Genomic DNA, 22,307 nt, shown 5'->3' with positions numbered 1-22,307 from the left:
CTCCTAGGCGCATGTGCTGAAGGACACAGTGGACGTTATTGCCAGGAAAGCATGCCAAAAAATTGCAGCCTGAATCGATGGTAGGGAGAGTTTGAGGGTATGAAATAATACCATATTTTTTGCTCTGTAAGACTCACTTTCTCCCTCCTAAAAAGTAAGGGGAAATGTGTGTGTGTGTCTTATGGAGCGAATGCAGGCTGCACAGCTATCCCAGAAGCCAGAACAGCAAGAGGGGTTGCTGCTTTCACTGCGCAGCGATCCCTCTTGCTGTTCTGGCTTCTGAGATTCAGAATATTTTTTTTCTTGTTTTCCTCCTCCAAAAACTAGGTGCGTCTTGTGGTCCGGTGTGTCTTATAGAGCGAAAAATACGGTAATTGAAAAAAGGTTGTTACAGCACAGAAGGCCAACTTACACCAAATCAGACTACTGGGCAGTCTAGCTCTGTATTGTACACTGCTTAGCAGCACTTTTCCTGGGTTTGAAAGAGGAGCTTCCTTCTCCGAGCCTTTGACTGAAATTGGGACCTTTAGTGTACAAAGCATGAGTTCTGCTACTAAAACAGGTATAAGTTGTCCCAAACAGATATACAGTGGTACCTCGGGTTACAGACGCTTCAGGTTACAGACTCCACTAACCCAGAAATAGTACCTTGGGTTAAGAACTTTGCTTCAGGATGAGAACAGAAATTGCACGGCGGCAGCAGGAGGCTCCATCAGCTAAAGTGGCACCTCAGGTTAAGAACGGTTTCAGGTTAAGAACGGACCTCCAGAACGAATTAAGTTCGTAACCAGAGGTACCACTGTACTACCTCTTAGGAAGTGGGGGGGGGGGAGGGGAGGCGCTGTCTAGATCCTAAGTCTTTACTTCAGTGGTGTCCAAACTTTTTTCAAAGAGGGCCAGGTTTGATGAAGTGAAGGGCCGTGAAGGCCGATCGAAGGGCCAACCAAAGTTGTTGACCTTTTCTTTTTTAAGGATTGAAGTTGTAGAGGTTTTTTTTGGTGGGATTTTACCCCAGGAAATAAACTGCTGCAGGGGTCGGATTAAACCGACTGGCGGGCCGGATTAGGCCCCCGAAACGGACTTTGGACATGCCTGCTTTACTTGGACTTCGCATGACTCTTTATTTGCAAGGACGAAGAGAGAAACACACACCAGACAACACAGATGCACGTCCCAATTCTCAGGAAGATTTTTATGCAATTGATACAACAGCATGGAGGAGTAGGATGGGGGGTGGAATTGGTTTTTTCTCTCCCGTGTGTGTGTGTGCATTTTGTTCCTTTTATTAAAAAATGAAAGAAAAAAAAGGAGAAATCCAGCTACAGGAAGCTCTACCTTCTCTTCCCCCCACAGCCCCTTGCCACCCCACCCCCCAAAAACCCACCCTCCGTGACTTGACTCCCCCACAAGTTCAACCCCACAGCCTCGGCCATATTACACAAGACATATTACATATTTATAAATATAAACCCCACCCACATGGAGACAGGGGGACGGAGAGAAAGGGGGAGGCCCCACCCTCTTTTCGCATTTATGTTACAGCACATGAACCTGGGGTGGGGGGGAGAGGGGGGGAGGGAGGGAAGGAGAGAAATGGAACAGGCTGTGGGGGGAGAGCCAAAAGGGGAGTGGGGCAGGGGGAGAAGAGGAGCTGCTAACTATACCCAGATCGTCTCGACTAGACAGGGCCCCCGCTGTGGTCTTGCTGCCCAGGCAGATCAAGACTGCAGCTCACAAGAACAGTTTCACAATGGATACCAAATGCCGGCAGGGCTCGCCAACCAAACCAACAGCCATATTTTGTTAAAAAAAGAAAAAACAGTAAGCCACGCAAGGAGAGCGGTTGCCTAACCGGACCTTCCCAGGCTGGAAGGAACCTCTCGCTTTTTGCCCTTCCCGCAAGCCACGTGTGTGTCGGAACGAGGGAGAACCCAACTGGCCTGTCCCTGGGCCTGTCAAATTCAACAACGAGGAGACGGCTAAGTCCCAGTCAACTGGACCCTGTTTTGCGTCCTGCCCATTTGCGGGCGCGAAAAATGCTCAGTCGTCGCCCTCCTCGTCGCCCTCCTCGCTGGAGTCGGAGTTGGCTGGCATCATGGGGTCGTCGTCGAGCAAGGAGAAGTCCCGCTCCGAGCTGGCGTAGCCCTGAGACAAGTCGTCCATCTCGTCTTCCTCGTCGTCCTCGTCCACGGCCTGTGGGTGGCCCAGGTGCAAGGCACCCGTGGCGTAGCCGGGGTGGCCCAGGCCAGGGTGGAGCAGGGCTGCGGCAGCGGAGGACGAGGCGGCGGAGGCTGAGGCGGCAGCGGCGGCAGTCGAAAAGGGCATGTACTGTAAGGGAGAGCCGTGGGCCGTGCTGGCCTGGAAGTGGGCATGGTGCAAGGAGAGGGGCCCCGCGGCGCCCAGCTGGACCCGCCCGGCACCCATCAGAGCCATCATGTTGGAAAACTCCATGGGGGTCTGGCGGCCCCGCTTCTGGGCACTCTCGGCCCCAACTGGTCCGGGAAGGAGGCGGTTCATGGTGGGATCGGGCAGGAAGCTCTAGGGAGAAGTAAAAGAGAATACTGCGTTGCAGGGGGGTTGGACTAGGGGGGCTTTTGCCTCCCTTCCAACTCCACAATTCTATGATTCTAACACTTGGAGGAGGGAAAAATCTAGTAGGCTATTCCCTTCCCTCCCATCTTTATTGCCTGCCTCAAACTGTCTCCATGCGTGCCATTTGTAGGGCATGTCTCTATACAGATCACCAGGGAGAATGCAAAACTCATTAAAAAAAAAAAAGGATAAAGGAAAACTGTGAAGGGCGTGAGTTTTTTCAGCTGCCATTTTTAACAGCAAATAAAAATCAAGACTCTTATTACCGAACGGCTATAGAAAGAAACCAGAAGCCTTTTTGGCTAGCTATAATAGGACAGGAAATTCCAGATGCAAAGAGCGAGAGGGAATGGCTGCAGTTTAATCACCTTCTTGCCGTTAGCAGAGATGCTGGCTGCCTGCATCCGCTCCAAACCCATCAGGCAGGCCGGTTCTATTGGAACAGGCTTGGGAAAGCGAGGCCACCTGTGCTTCCGCCGCTCCTCCATGTACTGGCGAGAGGAAAAAAGAGATAAGAGTTAGTCGCTGTCCTGTGGAGCAAGGGTGGGCCATGTGTATCTGAACCCTAGAGATCCAGAAAAGGTTTGTTTCAGTTGTTTTGTACAAAATCAGGCTCTCGTCTACAGATTGCTATCAGAAAGAGGGCATTGTAATCTGTACTAGGATCCCCTATGCTGACGGGAAGCTATAATCCAGAGGCAGAGAGAACGCAAATTACTTGGATCAACAGGGAAATCTCGAGGAGTTCAAATCCATGAGCATCGGGACAGTCTTAACGTCTCAACCTACCTAAAAAAGGTCACCGTGAGGATAAAATGGGAGCAAAGGAGGGAACAGCCACTTGTGCTACCCTGAGACTATTAGAAGATATAAATGATAATACAGTCGTACCTTGGAAGCCAAATGCCTTGCGAGTCGAACGTTTTGGCTCCCGAACGCCACAAACCTGCAAGTGAATGCTCTGGTTTGCAAATGTTCTTTGGAAGCCGAACATCTGACACGGCTTCCGATTGCGTGCAGGAAGTTCCTGCAGCCAATCGGAAGTCACGCTTTGGTTATCTAATGTTTTGGAAGTCGAACGGACTTCCGGAACGGATTCCATTTGGCTTCCAAGGTACAGCTGTAATAAGTGAGTAAATATCCCAGTCAAGGAAACCAGAAATGGACATGTTGACTTGGGGGCCTGGAACCCAAAGTTGGAATGAAAAGGTGTTTGAGAGGCTTAACATCCAAGGAGGCCTACCTAGGGCCATAGTTCAGCTGCAAAGTAAAAGATGCCAGGTTCAATCCTCAGTATCCCCAGGTAGGCTGGGAGAAACTCCTGTCTGAAACCCTAGAGAGCTGTTGCCAGTCAGTGTAGACAAAGCTGAATGAGATGGAGCAAGGGTCTGGACTCGGTAAAAGGCGGAAGCTTGCTATGTTCCTGGAGTTCTTAGTACTATCATTTGGGCACCAGATAGACAATTTCCCCCGGCTTTTAAGAACTGTTAATGAAAGCATTCTTTCATTGATGAAAATCCTCTTTGATTTTACCATGTATACAAAATACCCGCTGCTGTTGAATTTGCACGCATTGTTGTTTTTATCAATGGTCCTTTTTGTTTCTTACTACTGCCATGCCACTCTTGGGGACAGAAAACTATGCTGAGCGTGGAACAAATGGGAACATAGGAAGCTGCCTTTGACCAGGGACCACTGGGTTCCTCCAGTTCAGTACTACCCATACTAATTGGCAGTGGCTGCCCAGGAATTCAAGACAGGGGAGATCTCTACCTGGAAATGATGGGGACTGAAGCTGTGACTTCTGTATGCAAGGCAGATGCCCTACCACTGTTCACTGGGACAGGGAACATGAAGGTCTGAAAAGCCCAGAAGCAGGAGAGGAGGAGGTGGGTCTGCAAACACTCACCGCCAAGAAGCGAGGGTCGACAGCGTACTCTGGGTGGGCCTGCAGCCACACCTCAAGGTCGGCTCGCCGGGGGGCTGCGTCACCCACCAAAAGCGTCCCGTCCGTCTTGTTCACCACCGGGATACGGGCCTCGAGGTCGATATCGGGGCCTCTTAGTGCCTCCAGACACTGCAGCTCCAGCTGAGACCCAAGAGAGATGGTAAGACGGGAAAGAAAAAGGGAGGGTGCCCCACCAAAACATTTCCCTCCGCTCCCCGTCCTCTGGACAGCAGAGGCTCCCATCTCTTACCTCCACCATCTTCTTGCTACTCTTCTTCTGAGTGAGAGCGGGGCGGTCGCGCATAGTGCCGTTGGGGACCAGCTTGTGCTTCTGGAAGGTCAGCTTGATTCCCTCTTCCTAGGGACAGCACGAGAGGTTAGGCCAAGGATGGGGAAATAGAAGAAGAAGAGTTTGGACTTGATATCCCGCCTTTCACTCCCCTTAAGGAGTCTCAAAGCAGCTAACAATCTCCTTTTCCTTTCTCCCCCACAACAAACACTCTGTGAGGTGAGTGGGGCTGAGAGACTTCAAAGAAGTGTGACTGGCCCAAGGTCACCCAGCAGCTGCGTGCGGTGGAGCAGGGAAGCGAACCCGGGTTCACCAAATTACAAGTCCACTGCTCTTAACCACTACACCAAACTGGCTCAAATGCTGAATGGAGGATGAAACTGATGGACGATGCAGAATTAGATAAACTAACAGGAAGGATTCAAAACCTGCGGGACCAGAGATTCTCAGAAGACTGGAGTAAATTTACGGACTATTTGAAAAGTAATTGTGATGAACAGATCACGCTAGTAGGTTTGCAAGAAGTTTTGTAAGGTGACTTATTTGAAATATTGCAAAAAAAGACAATGAGAATTATTAGTTAAGGATAATTACAGTGGTGCCCTGCAAGACAAATGCCTCACAAGAGGAAAAACCCGCTAGATGAAAGGGTTTTCCGTTTTTCTATGCACGTCGCAAGGCGAATTTCCCTATGGGCTTGCTTCGCAAGACGAAAAAGTCTTGCAAGTCTTGCGATTGTTTTCGCTCCCCCCCCTTTCTAAGCCGCTAATAGCCTTTTAGCCGCTAAGCCGCTAAGCCTTTAATAGCCGCTAAACCGCTAATAGCGCTAATCGGGTTGCTTCGCAAGACGAAAAAACCGCTAGACGAAGAGACTCGCGGAACGGATTAATTTCGTCTTGCGAGGCACCACTGTAAGGGTAATATGAAATTAAGAAATGCCTAATAAATGATAAAGAACAGAAAATCATCAGAGGCATTGACGGAAGTCCAAAAATATTGTATAAGATGAGAAGTTATGTTGTATGAATGTTGGAATTAATATGTTTAAAAATCAATAAAAGTGTATATATAAAAAAAGGATGGGGAAATGCTTTTGACCCAAGGGCGGCACTTACAATGGGGGCAGGTATGGGACTAAATCTGCTTTAAGGAAAAGGGAGGCAGGCAAAGACAACCTCACAGCTTACTCTGCAGTAAGACTGTCTCCTCCATCCCTGTCTCCTGGCCAACTGTGGGAAGGATCCTGATGCTTCTTATACTTTGCGACTATCTTACAAATGCGTTTCAACGTAGCCTGTAAGCAACCTTGTAAGAATTGGGATCCCTGTATGAGACAGCTATATATTCCTGCATTGCAGAGGGTTGGACTAGATGAGGCCCAGGGTCCCTTCCAACTCTTTAATTCTTTGATTACAGGAAGTACTTTCACCCACCACCGAAAATTCCCATCTATACTGAGCCTCAACAGAAAGCAAGGCTATTTCTCTGTCGCTTCCTCCACTGATGCTTCCCTAAAATGGAGTACCTTTGAGCATTAGATCAGAGGGAATTGATACACCTCCCCCAAAATATTAAGTATGAAGAAAACCGGCCACTTCAGTCTCGTGTATTGTGAAAGCAACCAAGAAAACCTCTCCTGCGTTTGTCATATCCGGACTGCAAAGGAGGGCTTGGCTACATCTTCAGCCTTGGCAAACCCCCTGGGAAGAGACTGATAATGGATCCTTTTTCAAGTGGGAAAGCAAGGCCAAAATAGTATGAGGCCCAAGGCAGAGACCAGGGCAATAGCAAGACCTGCTTCCCTAAAGGAGCTTCCCCAACCTGGTGCCCTCCCAGATGCTGCTGAACAGTAACTCCCACCAGGTCACGGAGAATGGGAGTTATTGTAGACCAGTGTTTCCCAAACACACATCTCCAACTGTTGTTGGACTACAACTCCCATCATCCCTAGCTAGCAAGACCAGTGGTCAAGGATGATGGGAATTGTAGTCTGAAAACAGCTGGAGACCAAAGTTTGGGAAACACTGCTATAGACCAACATCTGGAGAGAACTAGGTTGGCAAAGAATCTCTGTTTACTGTATTTTATTTTTTTAATCTGATTTCAATATTTCACTTCTCTTTCATTCCACTGACCCTTAACCAACAGTTTGTTTTTTGTTTTTGTTTTTTAAAAAAGGCTGTACAACGGAGGTGCCTCAGTGCAAAAAAGTGAAATTGCTTCATCCATCTCCGGACCAAAGCCTCGGCTCTGATCAGGGGAGATTCGGTATTAGCATGGCAAGTCATCACAGGCAAACCTCCTTGGCGTATGTTGCCAGCCTGAACATCAGGGGGACAGACGTTGGCTGCTCTGCCACCCTCAGCCCGGCTGTCACTCACATCTTTGATCTGCACGGTAAACTCCTTCTCTTGCCCGCTGTGCCGGAGGCGGGTGAAGGAGGCGGTCCCTTCTTCTTGCGACGCCAGGGGGCAGATGTGGGGGATGGGAGAGCTGGTGTACTCCCCGTGCAGGCGGGGGAGGCCTTCTCCCTGCATGAGGCAGGATCCCACCTGGCCCTGCTGCGCTGTCGGCCATTTCCCAGAGAGCACTGCTTGACATACCAAGTCGATGCGGTTGATGAGCACTCGGTCCTGGCAGAAGGAAGAGAACAAGAGGCCGTCAGGACTGACCACAGGCAGAGCATATCCTCCAAGTTCACTTTGGCACTCCTCCATCTGGAAATTGGATCATCCTAAACCCCCTCCCTTCCCCTTTTAGGGACAGAAGCCCATTTCTTATTACTGAGCTGTATTTTCTTATCGTGCCTCATTGCTGATCTTCGCAAGCCGCTCTGGGATCAGTCTGTGGATAACTATTTCTTACAGGAACTATGCAAACATCGGTTTCTTTCACAACCTTAGAGCAGCTTCTGGAGAACGGCAGATTATTAGGCACTGGCTGATTTGGGAGGGCTGTGTACAAGCCATGCTGAAAGGAACCCAAATCTGCTTGGCAGGGGATAGAATTTGAGAAACTGGGGTGCCACCACTAAGAAGGCCCTCTCTCGTAACCAGTTGCTGCATCTCGGACTCAGGTCCACGAAACAAAGGTTTTAAAAAGAGGGGTCTGCTGACTGGGGGTCCCCAATAGAAAGCCAAACAAACACGGGCTTTAAGTGAAAACTAGGCCTTTGTTGCTACAAGCGGACGCAGGGACAGTTTCCTGAAAAATGAGAAGACAACTGCAACGGCGTACAAATAAGCAGCACTCTTGTACAAGTCTGGTCACAAGAATGCATTCTATAGCAGTTATAACCCATTTCAACAAATCTAAGACAATCGGCAATCTTTTCGCTCCTCTGAATCGCGCTCCCCAACTTTCACATTTTAATAATATATTACTGAACTTAAGGACAATTAAGAATAACTCTTTAGTAAGCATGCATTCATCAACATCTTCATTCATTAGCTGTCTACATTGTTCAGTCCACCCTTATTCAATAGTTTAAGATTAAATGTAACTGCAATGCCTAGCTGAGTTCTTGCATTCCTCCAGGGCGCCAGAGTACTGGTTGCTATGGTTATTATCTTTAAACTGAGTCCCCCCTCCCCACGGGGAAGGGTTAGTGGAAGTTCACACAGTTATACTAAGATAAAAACTACCAAGAAAATGGAGTCTTTGAGAAAATGCAGCTTTTGAGTTTTCTCCTTCATTCACATGGACAAGCTGGGACAGTGTGTTCCTTTTGGTACCCTGACCCTAAGTCGTGTAGGACAAATGTGGGGAATCTTTAGCCTGCCAGATGTTGCTGAACTACACTCTCTGGGCCCCTGGCCATGCTTCTTGGGGCTGATGGGAGTTGTAGTTTAGCAACATCTGGGAGGACAAAAGGTTCCCCACTCCTTGGCATAAGGTTTTAAAAGGACAAATGCCAGTGCTTTGAACTGGGAACCACTGAAAAAGATGAGCATTCAGTTAGATACTCTTCCACTGACTGGTCCACTTCCAATAGCCTAAAAAAAAGGCATGGGAACGGCCAGGACCGGATAGTTCAGTTGGTTAGTGTGTGGTGCTGGTAACACCAAGGTTGTAGGTTCAATCCCCACGCGGGACAGCGGCATATTCTTGCATTTCAGGGAGTTGGACTAGCCCATGCTAGTTCCTACACCCCCTCACCTCCCCCCCCCACACTCTGATTTTTTCAGCCAGGCAAGCAGGGAAACGTTGCTAGCGTCCAAAGACACATTCCAGCCAGGGAAAAGACACTTAAAAGAGAATGTGAGCTGGGGAAGAGTCCCTATGGGCCAGAGAAGAGGGGCCTGGAGTGCAGTACAGCTTGGCTCTTCGGCCTGAGATTCCCTGGACCCCTGGCGATCCAATTCGGGATGCACTTAGATGGAGCTTGTCCCCCACTCCAGCACAACTTACAGAGCCACAAACCACCTCCCTCTGCTCAACCTGTTACCTTTGGCCACTCGTGGGCCCGCTGGCGCTCCTGCAACAGCAGGTCAGAGGCGCTGGGCTGTGGGGAGTTGCCCTCGTGGGAGGTGGGCAGAGAGAGAAGCGACGACTCTTCCTCCTCAAACAGCTTCCCGCCACAAGAGGCCTCTTCGCCTGGCAGGGAAGAAGACCGGGGGGGGGGGGAGAGAAAGAGCCTGAGAGGTGCCGCCGTGGAGAAACACATAGTGAAAACAGGCAGAGATGACAACCTACACAAAGCCTGGTTGAGGGGCTTTTTTTGTGCTGCCTGAAGATGCGAACGCACTTTACCTAGAGGAGACAGTGCAATAGCTGGAATGAAAAAGCATGGGGCCACCCCCTAGCAAGGCATGCCATTTTAGGGGGATAAACCTAACCTTTGCACATTTCCTCAGCGAGCGCTCTTTCAAATATGTTTTGGGGTGTGGGGAATTCAAATCTGCTATTATTTTTGTGACTGGACAACGTTTAGCTTGGTATGCCTGCATTTGATGAAGAAGCACATAAAACTGCTTTTGAAAAACCAAAGAATGTTTATTTGACCTTCTGAAGATCTCAGGTGATAATAAAAATAATTTTAATATTGTAAACTGCAAGTACTTGGCAATCATTTGTAATGATTCACACACGTTTTACTTACCAAGCAAAACTAAATTACCTTCATTTAACCAAAATATATTTTGAATACCCAAGTTGTGTTTCCCGATTTTTAGCACCCCTCGTTTTGGAAATTTGAGAGTAGGAAAATCCGACACGCCGTAACGCCCCAGGAAGGACGCATGCAGGGCGACTGTGGCGTGCAATCGTTTCTGAAAGGGCATGGGTCTGAGCGCAAATAAGAAGCCACCTTCGCTCATCTGAGTCTGTGCCTAAACAGGAGACCACTAGGGACCCTTCTGTACACCCATCTGGATTTCCACAATGGAAGAACAGGTGGGGATTCACATATTCCAGTGGAGAGGTCAGAGGAGAAGGGGGGCAGAAAACCCCTTGGGAAAATTCCTCACCGTCGCTATCATCGGAGCACCCCGAAGTAGAAGAGCAAGACGAAGAAGCGGAGATCTTGCTGAGGTCCAACTCTGAGTCCGAGTCGTCCACCGATTCAACTTTAATGGGGAGGGCTGTGGGCTGCTGTCGCGGAGTTGGGAGCTCATGCAAGGGCGGCGGCAAGAGCAGGGGGGCAGGAGGAGCGGCCGCTGTCACCACGGCAGCCCCAGAAAGAGGCAGCCCCAAAGGCTGTGGCGGAGGAGGCGGCGGGGGTGGCGGTGGCAGCGTCCCTGTGCTCCCCGCCCGACTGTGCATGTGGTTGAGTCGAGCGGCCAAGAAGGAGAAGTCCGGGTCCGGCATGATGGTAGCGTCGGTCTGGCTGAGGCCATGGCGGGCCACGCCACGCAGCAACTCTCCGTCGTGGCGCCCGCATTGCCACCAGGGAGGCATCTCGGGGCCCGGAGGCTGGCAGAGGGCGAGGCGCTCTTCCAAGAGCGGGTGGCACAGGACTTGCTCCCGCAGGCGCCGCAGGAGGTCAATGCGGTACAGGGTGCGCGAGGCCCTCTCCTCCGTGATGGGCTCAATGAACAGTGTCGGGTCTGGAGACTCTGGGAGGGAGAAGGGGGAAGGATGTGTTACTTAACAAGAGGGAGGCACATGGACGGATGCTCCCTCCAGCTCATGCTAAAGTAGGGATTACATGACTTCATTTTATCGTATTTTATGTATGGTGCTAAGAAACCAAGGGAATTGAGATTTAACCTTTTTGTTTTATACACCTCGCAATTCAAGACATTGGCATTTACTGCTGTATTTTCTTCTCCAAATACAGTGGTACCTTGGTTCCTGAACAGCTTGGCTCCCGGACAAATCAGCTCCCGTATGTCGCAAACCCGGAAGTGTGCGAACCTTTTTTGGAAGCCGAACGTCTGTTTCGGCTGTTGGCATTGTTTCCGGGGCCAATCAGAAGCCACGCCTTGGTATGCGAAAGTTTTGAAAGACAAACGGACTTCCAGAACGGATTGAGTTTGGGAACCAAGGTACCACTGTAGGTGAAAACTCAAAAGGGGAAAGGAAAAAAGGAGGGGTGGTCAGCTGAGTCCAGAGAGTAGCATGCCAGAAGTGCCTGCAGCTCAGCAGGAGAGCATCTGCCTCGCATGAAGGGCCCAGGTACAATCCCTGGCTTCTCCAGGTAGGGCTGCCTTAAATCCTAGGGAGCCAGGCCACTGAGTACCAACAATACTGATCTGACTCGGTGTAAGACAGTTTCCAATGTTGCTATGGAAGCCCAGGTTGGGGATGGAGGTGGGTAAGCAACACAAACAGGCAAGGACTATGATTTGAAGGAGCTGGAAGAGAGAAGAGACTATAACCACGGCTGACCTCCCACTCACCATCCACAGAAACAACTGCACATTCCTGTAGGCCAAGAGGTGGCAAGGAAGGCAGATCGAACTCTGATTGGACCAGCCCCTCTATAGTTTACATCTCAACCTTGTGCCCTCTGGGTGTCTTTGGAACTCCAACTCCCATCAGGCTTGGGCAGCCTGGTCAATGGCCAATGCGGAGGGTTGGCCACTTCCCACCCACCGTGGCCCCCAGGTACTAACCATCGCTTGCTGCGGGAGGCAGCCGGCACACTTGCCGGCACATGGCCACGAAGCCGTGGAAATACTTGGCGAGGCTCTCGTCCGTCTTCTTCTCCAGCCGGGCCATGGCCCGGAAGCGGCCCCAGTGGAAGCGCATGGTGTCTGGGTCGTACTCCACCCCGAACGTGGAGACGACGCGGTAGAAGTCGGATTGCTCTCGGCGTGTCCACCTTTGGAGGAGAGGCAGGGTTGGGGAAGAGCAAACCCGCTAGATGTCTCCGTAGGAGAACCCCCAACCAAACCGATCCCAAGTCTCCACCCCCCTCCTAAGCCAATGGCTGGCTGATGCAGGGGCGGGGCTAAGCAACCACTTCCTGGTTCACCAATCAGGAAGATCAGACCACACTGGCAGGTACCAGGGACAGGTATTCCCGCCCCCCCAAAAAATGCCCATTGGTGATCTCACACTTTTAGAACTCCCATCCTGTGAGTTCCATTCTGCCCTCATGCTCTCCCCATTTTGACAAAGGCCACTGAAAATGTCTCTCTCTTCTAGTATTTTTACTGAATATTCTTTTTATGGATAATCCCTGATGGTTTTCAACAGTTCATCCTACTGCATGCTTGAGGTTTTTTAAAGAAAGAAAAATAACAATGGGTGGATTTGGTATTTTTAAAACTTTTTTATTGTTTCATGTCTTTTTTCTTGTTGCCTTGGAAGGATTGGCACCCTAAAAAGCAGGATAAAAAGTAAAGGGTTATAGCCAAGGTTAATCCTACTCAGAGTTGACCAATTAAAATTAATAGATGTTCAGTAGGTCTACTCACGAGTAGGGTTTCCCTGGCCAAGAATATAACCCAAAGGCATACCGCCTGATTCTGATTTTTATTTTTTTACTTATATGCAAATCCATCCATCCAACCGACCGACTCTCTAGCGGGGTAACCCTAAACATGATTATTCAGAAGCAAGTCCCAACCAACTCAATGGAACCTACTCCTTGGTATATGTGCTTAGCACTGAACCTTAAGATTTACTTAATTGGGTGTGGCAGTCCTACTAAACAGAATGCCCCCATCGTCTTCATAAAGTAACGCTACGCCTGTTTCAGGGGTCCTGTGCATTTCTGGCTCCGGAACTGGGGGTCACCTCAGCCCAGGCTACTGTGAAGACGTGCCCCTCGACGGCCTCGCAGCCAAGCCCCGAGCTTTTACCTCTGTTGCTTCTCTCGCCGCACCATCTCCTTCAGCTTGAATGCGGCCTCACAGCGTCGTCGCCGCCGGTCCCCTCGTTCCGCCGCCTCCATCTTGAGCTGCTCGCGTTTGTAGCTCCTCTGGAAGGCGGTGATCAGCCTTCGCAAGCGAGCCGTGATGGCCGAGGCTGGGGGCCAGAACAGGTTCCCCGGCTGACCTGAAGGGAAGGCGCAAGCTGCGTCACGGCGATTCCTGTCCCCCTTGGCAACACAACCGACACACAGCTAGTACCCCTCCCAGAAAAGTATTGTTTCCATCGCCTCCTTTGACAAGCACTTTCAGCCAGCAAGTATTTACCTTCTTCACCGTCCACCACAGATATTTCCTCATCCATCATCATCAGTGGGTCACCCTGCGGCAGAGAGACTGGTGTCAGAAATAAGGGCAATTATTCTGACTAGATACTCCAACCATAGAGGGGCCACACTCAGAACATACCACCAAAATGAAAAAGAGACCCCCCCTAAAAATATATATCCCTTTTTAAAAATCAAGCTCCTAATACAAATTCTTGGTGGCCTTCAATCAACAGGCAAAATCTGTTTCATTTTAATGTCTGACCTACTGGGCTGATTTGTTTGGCATGTGGTATTCTGCATTCGAACCAGTATTTCCAATTTAATTTTGCTGCCATTTTCTCCTGCTCTTATCTGATTTTGTGGTCATATTGCTTACTTGTTTGTAATCTTTTAAATTTTTATTCTGGATTTTATTGCCATTAGGCGCATTGGGTGTATAATACATGTAACCAATAACTTAATATTAGCTTAATATCTATAAAATATACATGGGGGGGGAATAGATTTCTTTTTACTTTTTTAAGTCTGTGGGCACATTGAGATTTTTGAACACCAACACCGCTGGTCATTCCTCTCCTCCCCAAAGGAGAAGAAAGTGAACCCAGAAATGCACTTCCTTTTTCAAAAGGACCCAGTAGAGTTAATTTGAGCCTTGAAAAGCACATAGAGCTGAAAGAAGAAGTGGGGCAGAGTGTCACTCTTCCCACTTCCCCTCTGGGAGAAAAAGGCAGCCACCACCACCAGTTTAAGACTAACGGGGCTGTAGAGCTCAGAGCCTTTGCGAGAAGCTGGGAACCAGGCGAAGGGGGCGACATGGGGCAACGTTTTTGGCTCCCGTACTGCGCTGGCTCAGGATCTCACCTCATCATCTGGCTCCTTGGCGGGGCCTCCCACTGGTTTGTACTCCGGGTCCTCGCAGTCCTTGTCGAAATCGACCCTGCCAGCAAAAGAAGGGAGAGAACTGGTTCGTCATTTCCGCTTCAATCTCAGCTCTCCTCCAATCCCCTTCATACAGACACACCTCAGGACTTCCTGCGAGAAGCAAGCTGAACTCACTGACACCCAGTGCCTCGGTATTAGCATGGCAAGTCATCACAGGTGTGCTTCTTCAGGCCCCCTCTCCCCACGCACCAGCTACTCACCCCTCTCCCACATCCAGGCGATGCTCGGCAGCGATGGCCTTTTCGTCAGGGCGACCAGCCTTCTCCAGGAAGCAGAGCGCAGGATCCGCTCGCATGGTGTTGTACTTCTCGTAGCCTGAAAGGAGTGCCAGAGGGATGAGAGATTTCGGGGTTTGCCTGCACCCAATCTCAGAGAAGATCCACGGACCTTCGATTCTATACTGTCATCTTTATTTAATCATATTAAATAAAGCATTTCCCCGTGTATAAGACTAGGCTTTTTCCCTAAAAAATAATGTCAAAAATTAGGGGGCGTCTTACACATGGGGGCATCTTATAGACAGAAAAATACAGTACTTTAAACGTGCAATTATTTTGATGGATCTCCTCCAAGTATCACTAATGTTGAGAGTTTCCCGTATGATCATAGAATCGAAGAATTGGAAGGGAACCAAATGTACAACTCCCTACCCAACCTAATGGTTCTCAAGTCGTACAGCACTTGCTCATCACTCCATAAACATTGAATTACTTTCCCTTGGTATAATAGGGTCCATGTTTTGTAACCTTGCCATGTTTAACCGTCATGTCTATGTTATGAATAGTTCCAGTCGCTACCTTCCATGAGTTCACATACCTGTGGTTTGTTTATTTCGGTGTTATTTCATGTCTCTGTTTGACAGTGATATATCAATGCATATTGTCAACTGATCTTGTTTGGATTTGCAGAATCTTGCATAACCTTTTCTTTTTTGAAAATTAATAAAAATGAAAAACAAATGCCACACACCAACTTTGAAAGGAAGGACGTGGCCTATGGAATTTTAATGGAGGGGGTGAAAAAGCTGGGAATTAACCTGCTATCAGGCAAGACACTGAACAGGAAGGGCTGTAGCAGAACTGTAGAGCATAATCCTAACCCAAACATCTAAATAAATGAGAGCTATAGTTTAGTGGTAGAGCACCTGTTCAATTCCTGCCATCTCCAGGTAGGGCTGTTTCAACTATACTGATCTAAATGAACCTATCGTCTTGACAAGGCAGCCTTCGTATGCTACTGTAAGCGCTGCTCAAAACAGGATGTGACCTCAGATTCCTTCCCCAGAATGGTACTGCAGCAGCACCTACCATGTTTGAAGACCCCAAGGAGCAAGGACTTGTCAGCTTCTGTATCCCACCAGGCTGTAGGGACCTCTGCTTGGTCCACCAGTGGGAACCACATGTCGATTTCACTGCAGGATCAAACAACATTTGGGAAGGGGGTGCAGCAAAGGCAGGAGGGAAGAGGAAGAGAAAAAAACACGAGAGAGAGAAAACAAAGCGTCAGAGGCAGTGGAGTTCACGGAAGTATAATGTTCTATGGGAACAGATGCAATTAGAAGGTCATAGAGAACAGGAAGTGGGGTGGATGTGATCAGTCCCGGAATAGTGAACATAAAAGCATTGGCTTTAAGAGGGACGTGACATTTTGTTTTTACAGGTAAATTCATGGAGGGTAAGGCTATCAATAGCTATCACAATGGGAATCACAAGAGAGAGTGCTTTTGCACTCAGTTTGTTGCTTGTAGGCTTCCCATGGTTGGTGACTGGAAGAATGAGATGCTGAACTAGATGGTCATGGGTTCAAGCCTCAAGTTGGGCAAAAGATTCCTGCATTGCAGGGGGTTGGACTAGATGACCCTTGGGGTCCCTCTTCCAGCTCTACAATTCTATTCTTCTTCTTATCTGCTTAAACTCCTATCTGTAAACAAGGATGCTAGGAAGCTACAGCTCCCATTTCAGGGATGAGTTTCAGCCACGAAACTCACTAGGGGATCATCTTTCAGCCTGACCTGCCTCGCAGAGCTGCTGTGTGACGAAGTTGGGGAAGACACATGCAGGCAACTCTAAAAGCTGCTTAAGAGGAAAGGCAGGCTTTTAAAAAATACCCCCCCCCCAAATGCAACTTATAAATAAATGAAATATTACCTGGAAATAGTGCCTGCCAAAACTTTCTCGGCTTGGTCCCCAATCACCTCCTGGCGCAGGTAATACAGCATACGGACACGTAGGAGAACTCTGGGGAGAGAACAAGGACTTTAAGTGGGGAAAGATGGAGGAAAGAACTGTGCACCCTTTGCTAGCTACACCTGACAATATCAAAGACTCTGCCCTTGTTATCTCTCTCCTAGGGAACTGGAAGAGGACAGTGATAATCTTTTTTTGTTGTTGTTCAAGTCTGAACACATATGGATTGCAGTCTGGTGGCAGGGAGGAGGAATACACATGCTGAAGATTGGAGAAAAATCGTAAGCTATCTCATTTGACATTTTTCTTTCTGCAGGCAGAAAAAAAAAAATCAGAAGAGAAAGGGCAATGGGGACAGCACTACCACTAATACTCATTAGATTTATTCATCGTCTTCCTCAGAAAAAAAGTCTGAAAGTGCCTAGCAGAGCCATAAAAGTATACCAAACTCACATTCAAAAATGAAAGCAAGGAAGAAATACAATATAGTGGAACTATTTACTAAAAGCGCTCATCAAACCAATGCTATAAAAAGGGCGAATCCTACACACACACGATTAAAAGATGGACACTGCAAACAGGGTGGAAATTAACCAGCAAAAGTCTGGGGAAACAGGAATGTCTTAGGCTGCCACCTAAAAGCTGATTGCGAAGGCACCAGGTGCACTTTCCCTAGAGGGGAGCAACCCCTGAGAAATCACGTCATGTTACCACTCTCCACACCAACTTAGATCTACGGTCGTACCTTGGATCCCGAACGCCCTGGAACTCGGACGTTTTGGCTGCCGAACACCGCAACCCCAGAAGTGAGTGTTCTGGTTTGCGAACGTTCTTTTGGAAGCCGAACGTCCGATGGGGCTTCTGTGGCTTCAGATTGGCTGCAGGAGCTTCCTGCAGCCAATCAGAAGCCGCGATTTGGTTTTCAAACGTTTTGGAAGTCGAACGGACTTCTGGAACGGATTCCGTTCGATTTCCAAGATACGACTGTATGCAATTGTGGTTTTTGGGATGGACTGCAGCCGGCCACGCCCTGAGAAACCAAGCAGTTTGCAAAGCTATAGCTTTGGGGATGGGAGCAAAGTACCTGCAACTATTTCTCTACCACAGTGGCGCTGTGATGGGGCTTCTCTCTATTCCGAAGGAACAGTTGGAATGGGTTTGAGAGTTAAAGTGGGGAAAGGGACCTGCTCTCTCTAGCTGCACTGGTGTGTCAAAACAAGACCCCTTTGCATCGCATCCCATCCTTACTTGTTGCATTGGTGCTTAAGGTGCTTCTTGTAGCCCTCATCCTGGAAGAGGGTGTCGGGGTTGTACTTGCGGATCCATTCGGCTTTCTGGAGGTCGAAAGTGGTCTGGGACTTGACCTTCTTCCCTTTGCGGCCTCGTGGGACTGGGATGGACAGGCCTGCCCGAGGAACAGGAAGTGAGCTCAGAGCAGGGGCATGGCTCTCTAGGTATAACATGGAACCAGTGCAATAGGGATTAGGGTCACCCCAGATTTTCCATCGTATCTTGAGCTCAAACATATTTCAAAAAAGAACCCATGCACACTGCCACCCAAGCAGAAGTTTAAGAGACAGAAAGAACCTCCCTGACTCCCGCAAAGCCATCCATATCCCCCCTCCCCAAGAGTCCCGCCATCTTGAATTTGCCAACATGCTTGAATTTGCTTCCCCCCCTCGCCCGAACAACCCACATCTTGCGATATCCCAAGACAGCGGCAATGTAAAATGGCAGGCCCAGCTTGGCCAAGCCCTTCACGACAACGGAGAGAGAAATTAAGGGAGGCTTACCGGAGTGGTTCTGAAGTTCCTTGGCTTTGCCGTTCTCAACCGGGCTGATGAGATCCCAGATGAACCCCTTGATGTTCTCGTCGCCCCGGTAGTGCATCAGGCAGTAGACGAGGATGGCCCGGCAGATGGTCTCCACGTCCCGCTCAGACATGCGTCTCTTGAACCGCCCATGCGACAGGATTTCCCGCCAGCGGCCCCAGCTGTCAGGAAAGATTGGCAAAGTCAGAGCCGTTCCCTTGCTTTGTCTTTTGTCAAGACTAAGGATGAGCAAGTAAAATCCTCAATGATACATTGGGCAATAGATATTGGCATAATATACACATGGAAACGATTGTGGAATATGGATATAAAATTTACAGCATGTTACAGCCTAAGTGAAAATTATATGAAAACTAAATCACATAAGTGTTGGAAATGTAAAGAGAAAGAAGGCTCTTTTTTATCATATGTGGTGGTCTTGTAGTAAGGTTAAAGCTTACTGGGAAATGATACATAATGAAATGAAAAGGGTGTTTAAAATAACCTTTGTAAAACAACAACAACCCAGAAGCTTTTCTTTTGGGAATTATAGGGATAGAACTACCTAAAATGTATAGAAACTTATTCATGTATGCTAGTACAGAGGCAAGAATGCTACTTGCCCCAAAATGGAAAGAAGCAGAAGCCCCAGCAAAGGAAGAAGGGATACAAAAACTTATGGTTCCAGTTACAGATAGGTAGCCGTGTTGGTCTGCCATAGTCAAAATAAAAAAATTCCTTCCAGTAGCACCTTAAAGACCAACTAAGTTAGTTCTTGGTATGAGCTTTCGTGTGCATGCACACGAAAGCTCATACCAAGAACTAACTTAGTTGGTCTTTAAGGTGCTACTGGAAGAAAAACTTATGGAATACACAGAAATAGAGAAACTTACCAGAAGAAAAAGAAACCAAGATAATAAACTTTTTATAAAAGAATGGAAATGGGTTATTGAATATTTACAGATGAATTGTAAACAGATAAGATCACTGGCAGGATTATTGTAATAACCTGCAGTTTTATAAGAGTATATATTTAAAATAGATGAATAAATGAGCAAATTAAGTTAATTTGGATATGCAGAGGATATTAATAATGAATTTAAGGAACCGCAGGAAGAGGGAGAAGGCAGTCACGTTTTGAAATGTTGAAATGATTGTAAAATTAGTGAAATGTACAAAACTAGTGAAATGTATAAACTTGAAAAGTATAAATAAAATTTTTAAAAAATAGGGGGGGTGGAGAGAGAGAGAGAGAGAGAGAGAGAGAAAGGAAGGAAGGAAGAGTTCCCTTGCTCGCCAGGAACTGCAAACCTAAGCATGCTGACCGGAGATTAATTCCTATAGAACACAGCGGCACTTACTCCTGAGTAAGCACGCAGAGAACTGCCCTGTGTTGTAAGCCGATCGCTGCTTCTAAAGCGGATTTATAAAAGAGTCCACCTGCTCTGCAAGCCCCAGAAACAACATTGCCCGTATGCTGGTGAGTTTGCACCCACAACCAACAAAATCTTCCCCGTGCCACATACCCATAGACTAGCAGTTGTTTCTCCACCTGGAAGCAGTCCGTGCGCCCGTAGGAGTGGTGGAGCGGGTGGTGGTGGCGGTCGTGGCGTCGCGAGCGCGGCCGGTCATCGTCGTCGCTCTCCAGGTCGGAGAACTCCACCAGGTCGTCATCCTTCAGGGTGCTGAAGTGGCGCGTCTGCTTGCGCACACGGGGGGTGTCAATCACCAGGTTGTTCTGCGGAGGGGAGAAAGGACAAGGCCTTAGGTTGGTCTAGCAAAGCACCAACCCCTCCCACAAGGCAATGCCCAAAAGTAAAACCACCCCCTGCCTTCATCAAGATATGTGAAGGCTGGACCGCCTTCTTTTATTGTGGAGGCAGCAGGGAGCATTTATTTCATTACATCTGTTCAATAACTAATGCTAATTTCTCCCACTCTTATTTCAAAGCTATTTTTGCCTTTTTATCAAAAAGGCACCTGGCCCAATTTGGTTGCCAATAAATATTGCTGCAGACCTTTGTGAGATCATGGTCTTTTTTTTTGAAAATAATATTTATTCAAGATTTTAAAAGTTACAATAAGAACAAAGAAAAAAAAAAGAAATTTTAAAAAGGACAGAAAAAATACAAACATTCCAGAAAAAGAAAAAGGGAAAAAGAAACAAATCAAACCTTTACATAACTTTCTTCCTTTACTTATTTCCTTGACCTCCTCACACCTCCCATTTTTGTATTCTAATTTAAATTGTTGTTTTAGCAAATCCTTCCAACCTAATTTTTATCTTAATAATTTATTTTAAAATACTGTAGCTTTGCATTCTCTCTTTCATCAATTCATTTTTACTTAATCCTTTATATCTTTTTACCAATACCACATAAATTTCTTTTTCAAACATCTTATCAACAAAATCCTTAATTTTACAATATTTTTAAAAGCCACTTTTACTTTTACTTTATCCGATCTTAACTCTCATCTAAACCTATATATCAATACTTATTCTTAAAACATTTCCCTAAGGTCGGAAAAAAAAATCCCTTCCACGAATTTCCCAACTCTTATACAAATAAAACAAAAAAGCAACTTATATTATATGCACTTTAAGTTCCCAATTTTTATTCCACCCACACCCCCTTCCCGGTTTCAGTCCTCAACATAAATCCATCAATCTCAAAAAAACCATCAAAAAACCATCAATCAGAGGCTCTTAAATCTCTCTCATGACTCCTCTGCCAGTCTTTTTGATAGTCTTTGATATTGAAACCCAAATCTCGGGGATGCTCCAACTCAACAGCATCCACGTTCCTTCCAGCCAAACCTCCGTACTTGAAGGTAAGGCCTATAGGATATTCCAAATCTTGTTTCATTCTCCTTTCCAATCCAAATGTCCCCGTAACTCCAACTTCCACCTGAATCAGATTTATAATCCAAGGGTCATCTGATCTCCACATAAGGGGATCTCTCCATCTTTCACTTTCCAATTCAAGCCAGGCTTCCATCTTCGAAAATTTATTTCTCCTTATTACCATCATGTCAGGCCTCGAATTGCAGCTCACCTTTCGGCTCTGCAGGGTTACGGCTCCCCCTTTCTTCTCTTCAAAGACAACATTATTCCCCTTCTCTAATTTCCCTGTTTGTTCAGTTAAATAAAATTCCTGCGCCGAGTTCTTATCAAGTTCATTGCTGGTACTCACTCTTGTGTTCAAAGTTGTAACATTTGTAGTCAAAACACTTATTTGACCTTGCAACTTTCCCAAGAGAAAAAATGTCCTATTCAGTTCAAACTGAATTTCCTTTCTGAGTGCCATTCTTAAGCGTATCAAGGTCAAAAAACAGTTTCTCAGCTGGTTCTTAATGCATTGACCCAAAGTTCCCTCTAGGGGGATTTAAGTTTCTTTTTACTCCTCTCAGCACAGACCCAAAAGTCCCATCCGTTAGATTGTAACAGTCCTTCCTTCTTTTTAAACATAAGCTTGTAGCAAATGTAGACAATAAAAACCAAGTCCTCTTTTTGTATCTTGACAGCTAATTGTTCAATTCCTCATCAACGGGCTCTCACGGACCACTCCCGGGTCTGGGGGGGGGGGGTGGCACATCAATTCCCAAATTTAGTTCTTCTCCTGCAGGCTCCCCTGCTTCCAAATAAAATTTCTTATAATCTCAATCAGTAGAATTAAAGTCTTTTACAGAAGAAAAAAAATAAAAATAAAACTCTCCACGACCTTAGTTGGAGGTTCTTTGCTTTAGATTGTTTACAGAAAGGGGAGGCGGACTTCCTGTTTGGACCTTCCCAGATCAGTGCCAAATTTAAAAAATATTTTAAAAATCCAATTTCCGTACTACTCACGGGTTGTTGTTTGAAATCCGAATGTCCACAGAAAAAAGTCAGCCCTCTCAGACAACGGCTGTGCGGCTTCACTCCGCAAAAATAGCAGTCGATTCGAACACC

The 22,307-nt window shown here is 47.4% G+C and overlaps 1 protein-coding gene across 4 annotated transcripts in view; it reads right to left on the bottom strand.

The window, feature by feature from the left end:
• Positions 1-1,177: 1,177 nt before the first annotated feature.
• CHD8 (chromodomain helicase DNA binding protein 8) overlaps positions 1,178-22,307 on the bottom strand; it is a 63,849-nt gene continuing 42,719 nt past the window's right edge. For 3 of the 4 annotated variants that reach the window (XM_083471076.1, XM_083471077.1, XM_083471078.1), the window contains 17 exons: positions 19,885-20,096; positions 18,341-18,540; positions 17,796-17,997; positions 16,509-16,598; positions 15,669-15,772; positions 14,562-14,676; positions 14,281-14,356; positions 13,418-13,472; positions 13,082-13,277; positions 11,888-12,096; positions 10,298-10,885; positions 9,277-9,425; positions 7,211-7,462; positions 4,791-4,898; positions 4,502-4,681; positions 2,961-3,083; positions 1,178-2,538 (listed from right to left, as the gene is read on the bottom strand). In XM_083471076.1, coding sequence (XP_083327202.1) covers positions 2,041-2,538; positions 2,961-3,083; positions 4,502-4,681; positions 4,791-4,898; positions 7,211-7,462; positions 9,277-9,425; positions 10,298-10,885; positions 11,888-12,096; positions 13,082-13,277; positions 13,418-13,472; positions 14,281-14,356; positions 14,562-14,676; positions 15,669-15,772; positions 16,509-16,598; positions 17,796-17,997; positions 18,341-18,540; positions 19,885-20,096 — 3,357 coding nt within the window. In that variant the 3' untranslated portion in view covers positions 1,178-2,040. The remainder of the gene's footprint in view (positions 2,539-2,960; positions 3,084-4,501; positions 4,682-4,790; positions 4,899-7,210; positions 7,463-9,276; positions 9,426-10,297; positions 10,886-11,887; positions 12,097-13,081; positions 13,278-13,417; positions 13,473-14,280; positions 14,357-14,561; positions 14,677-15,668; positions 15,773-16,508; positions 16,599-17,795; positions 17,998-18,340; positions 18,541-19,884; positions 20,097-22,307) is intronic. The other variant, XM_083471079.1, reaches the window with a different exon arrangement.

The sequence above is a fragment of the Podarcis liolepis genome (assembly GCF_965112155.1).
Source record: "Podarcis liolepis genome assembly, chromosome: 13".
NCBI lineage: Eukaryota > Metazoa > Chordata > Lepidosauria > Squamata > Lacertidae > Podarcis > Podarcis liolepis.
Note: the sequence above shows the minus strand (reverse complement) of the source record. Positions and strands in the feature narration are given on the sequence as shown.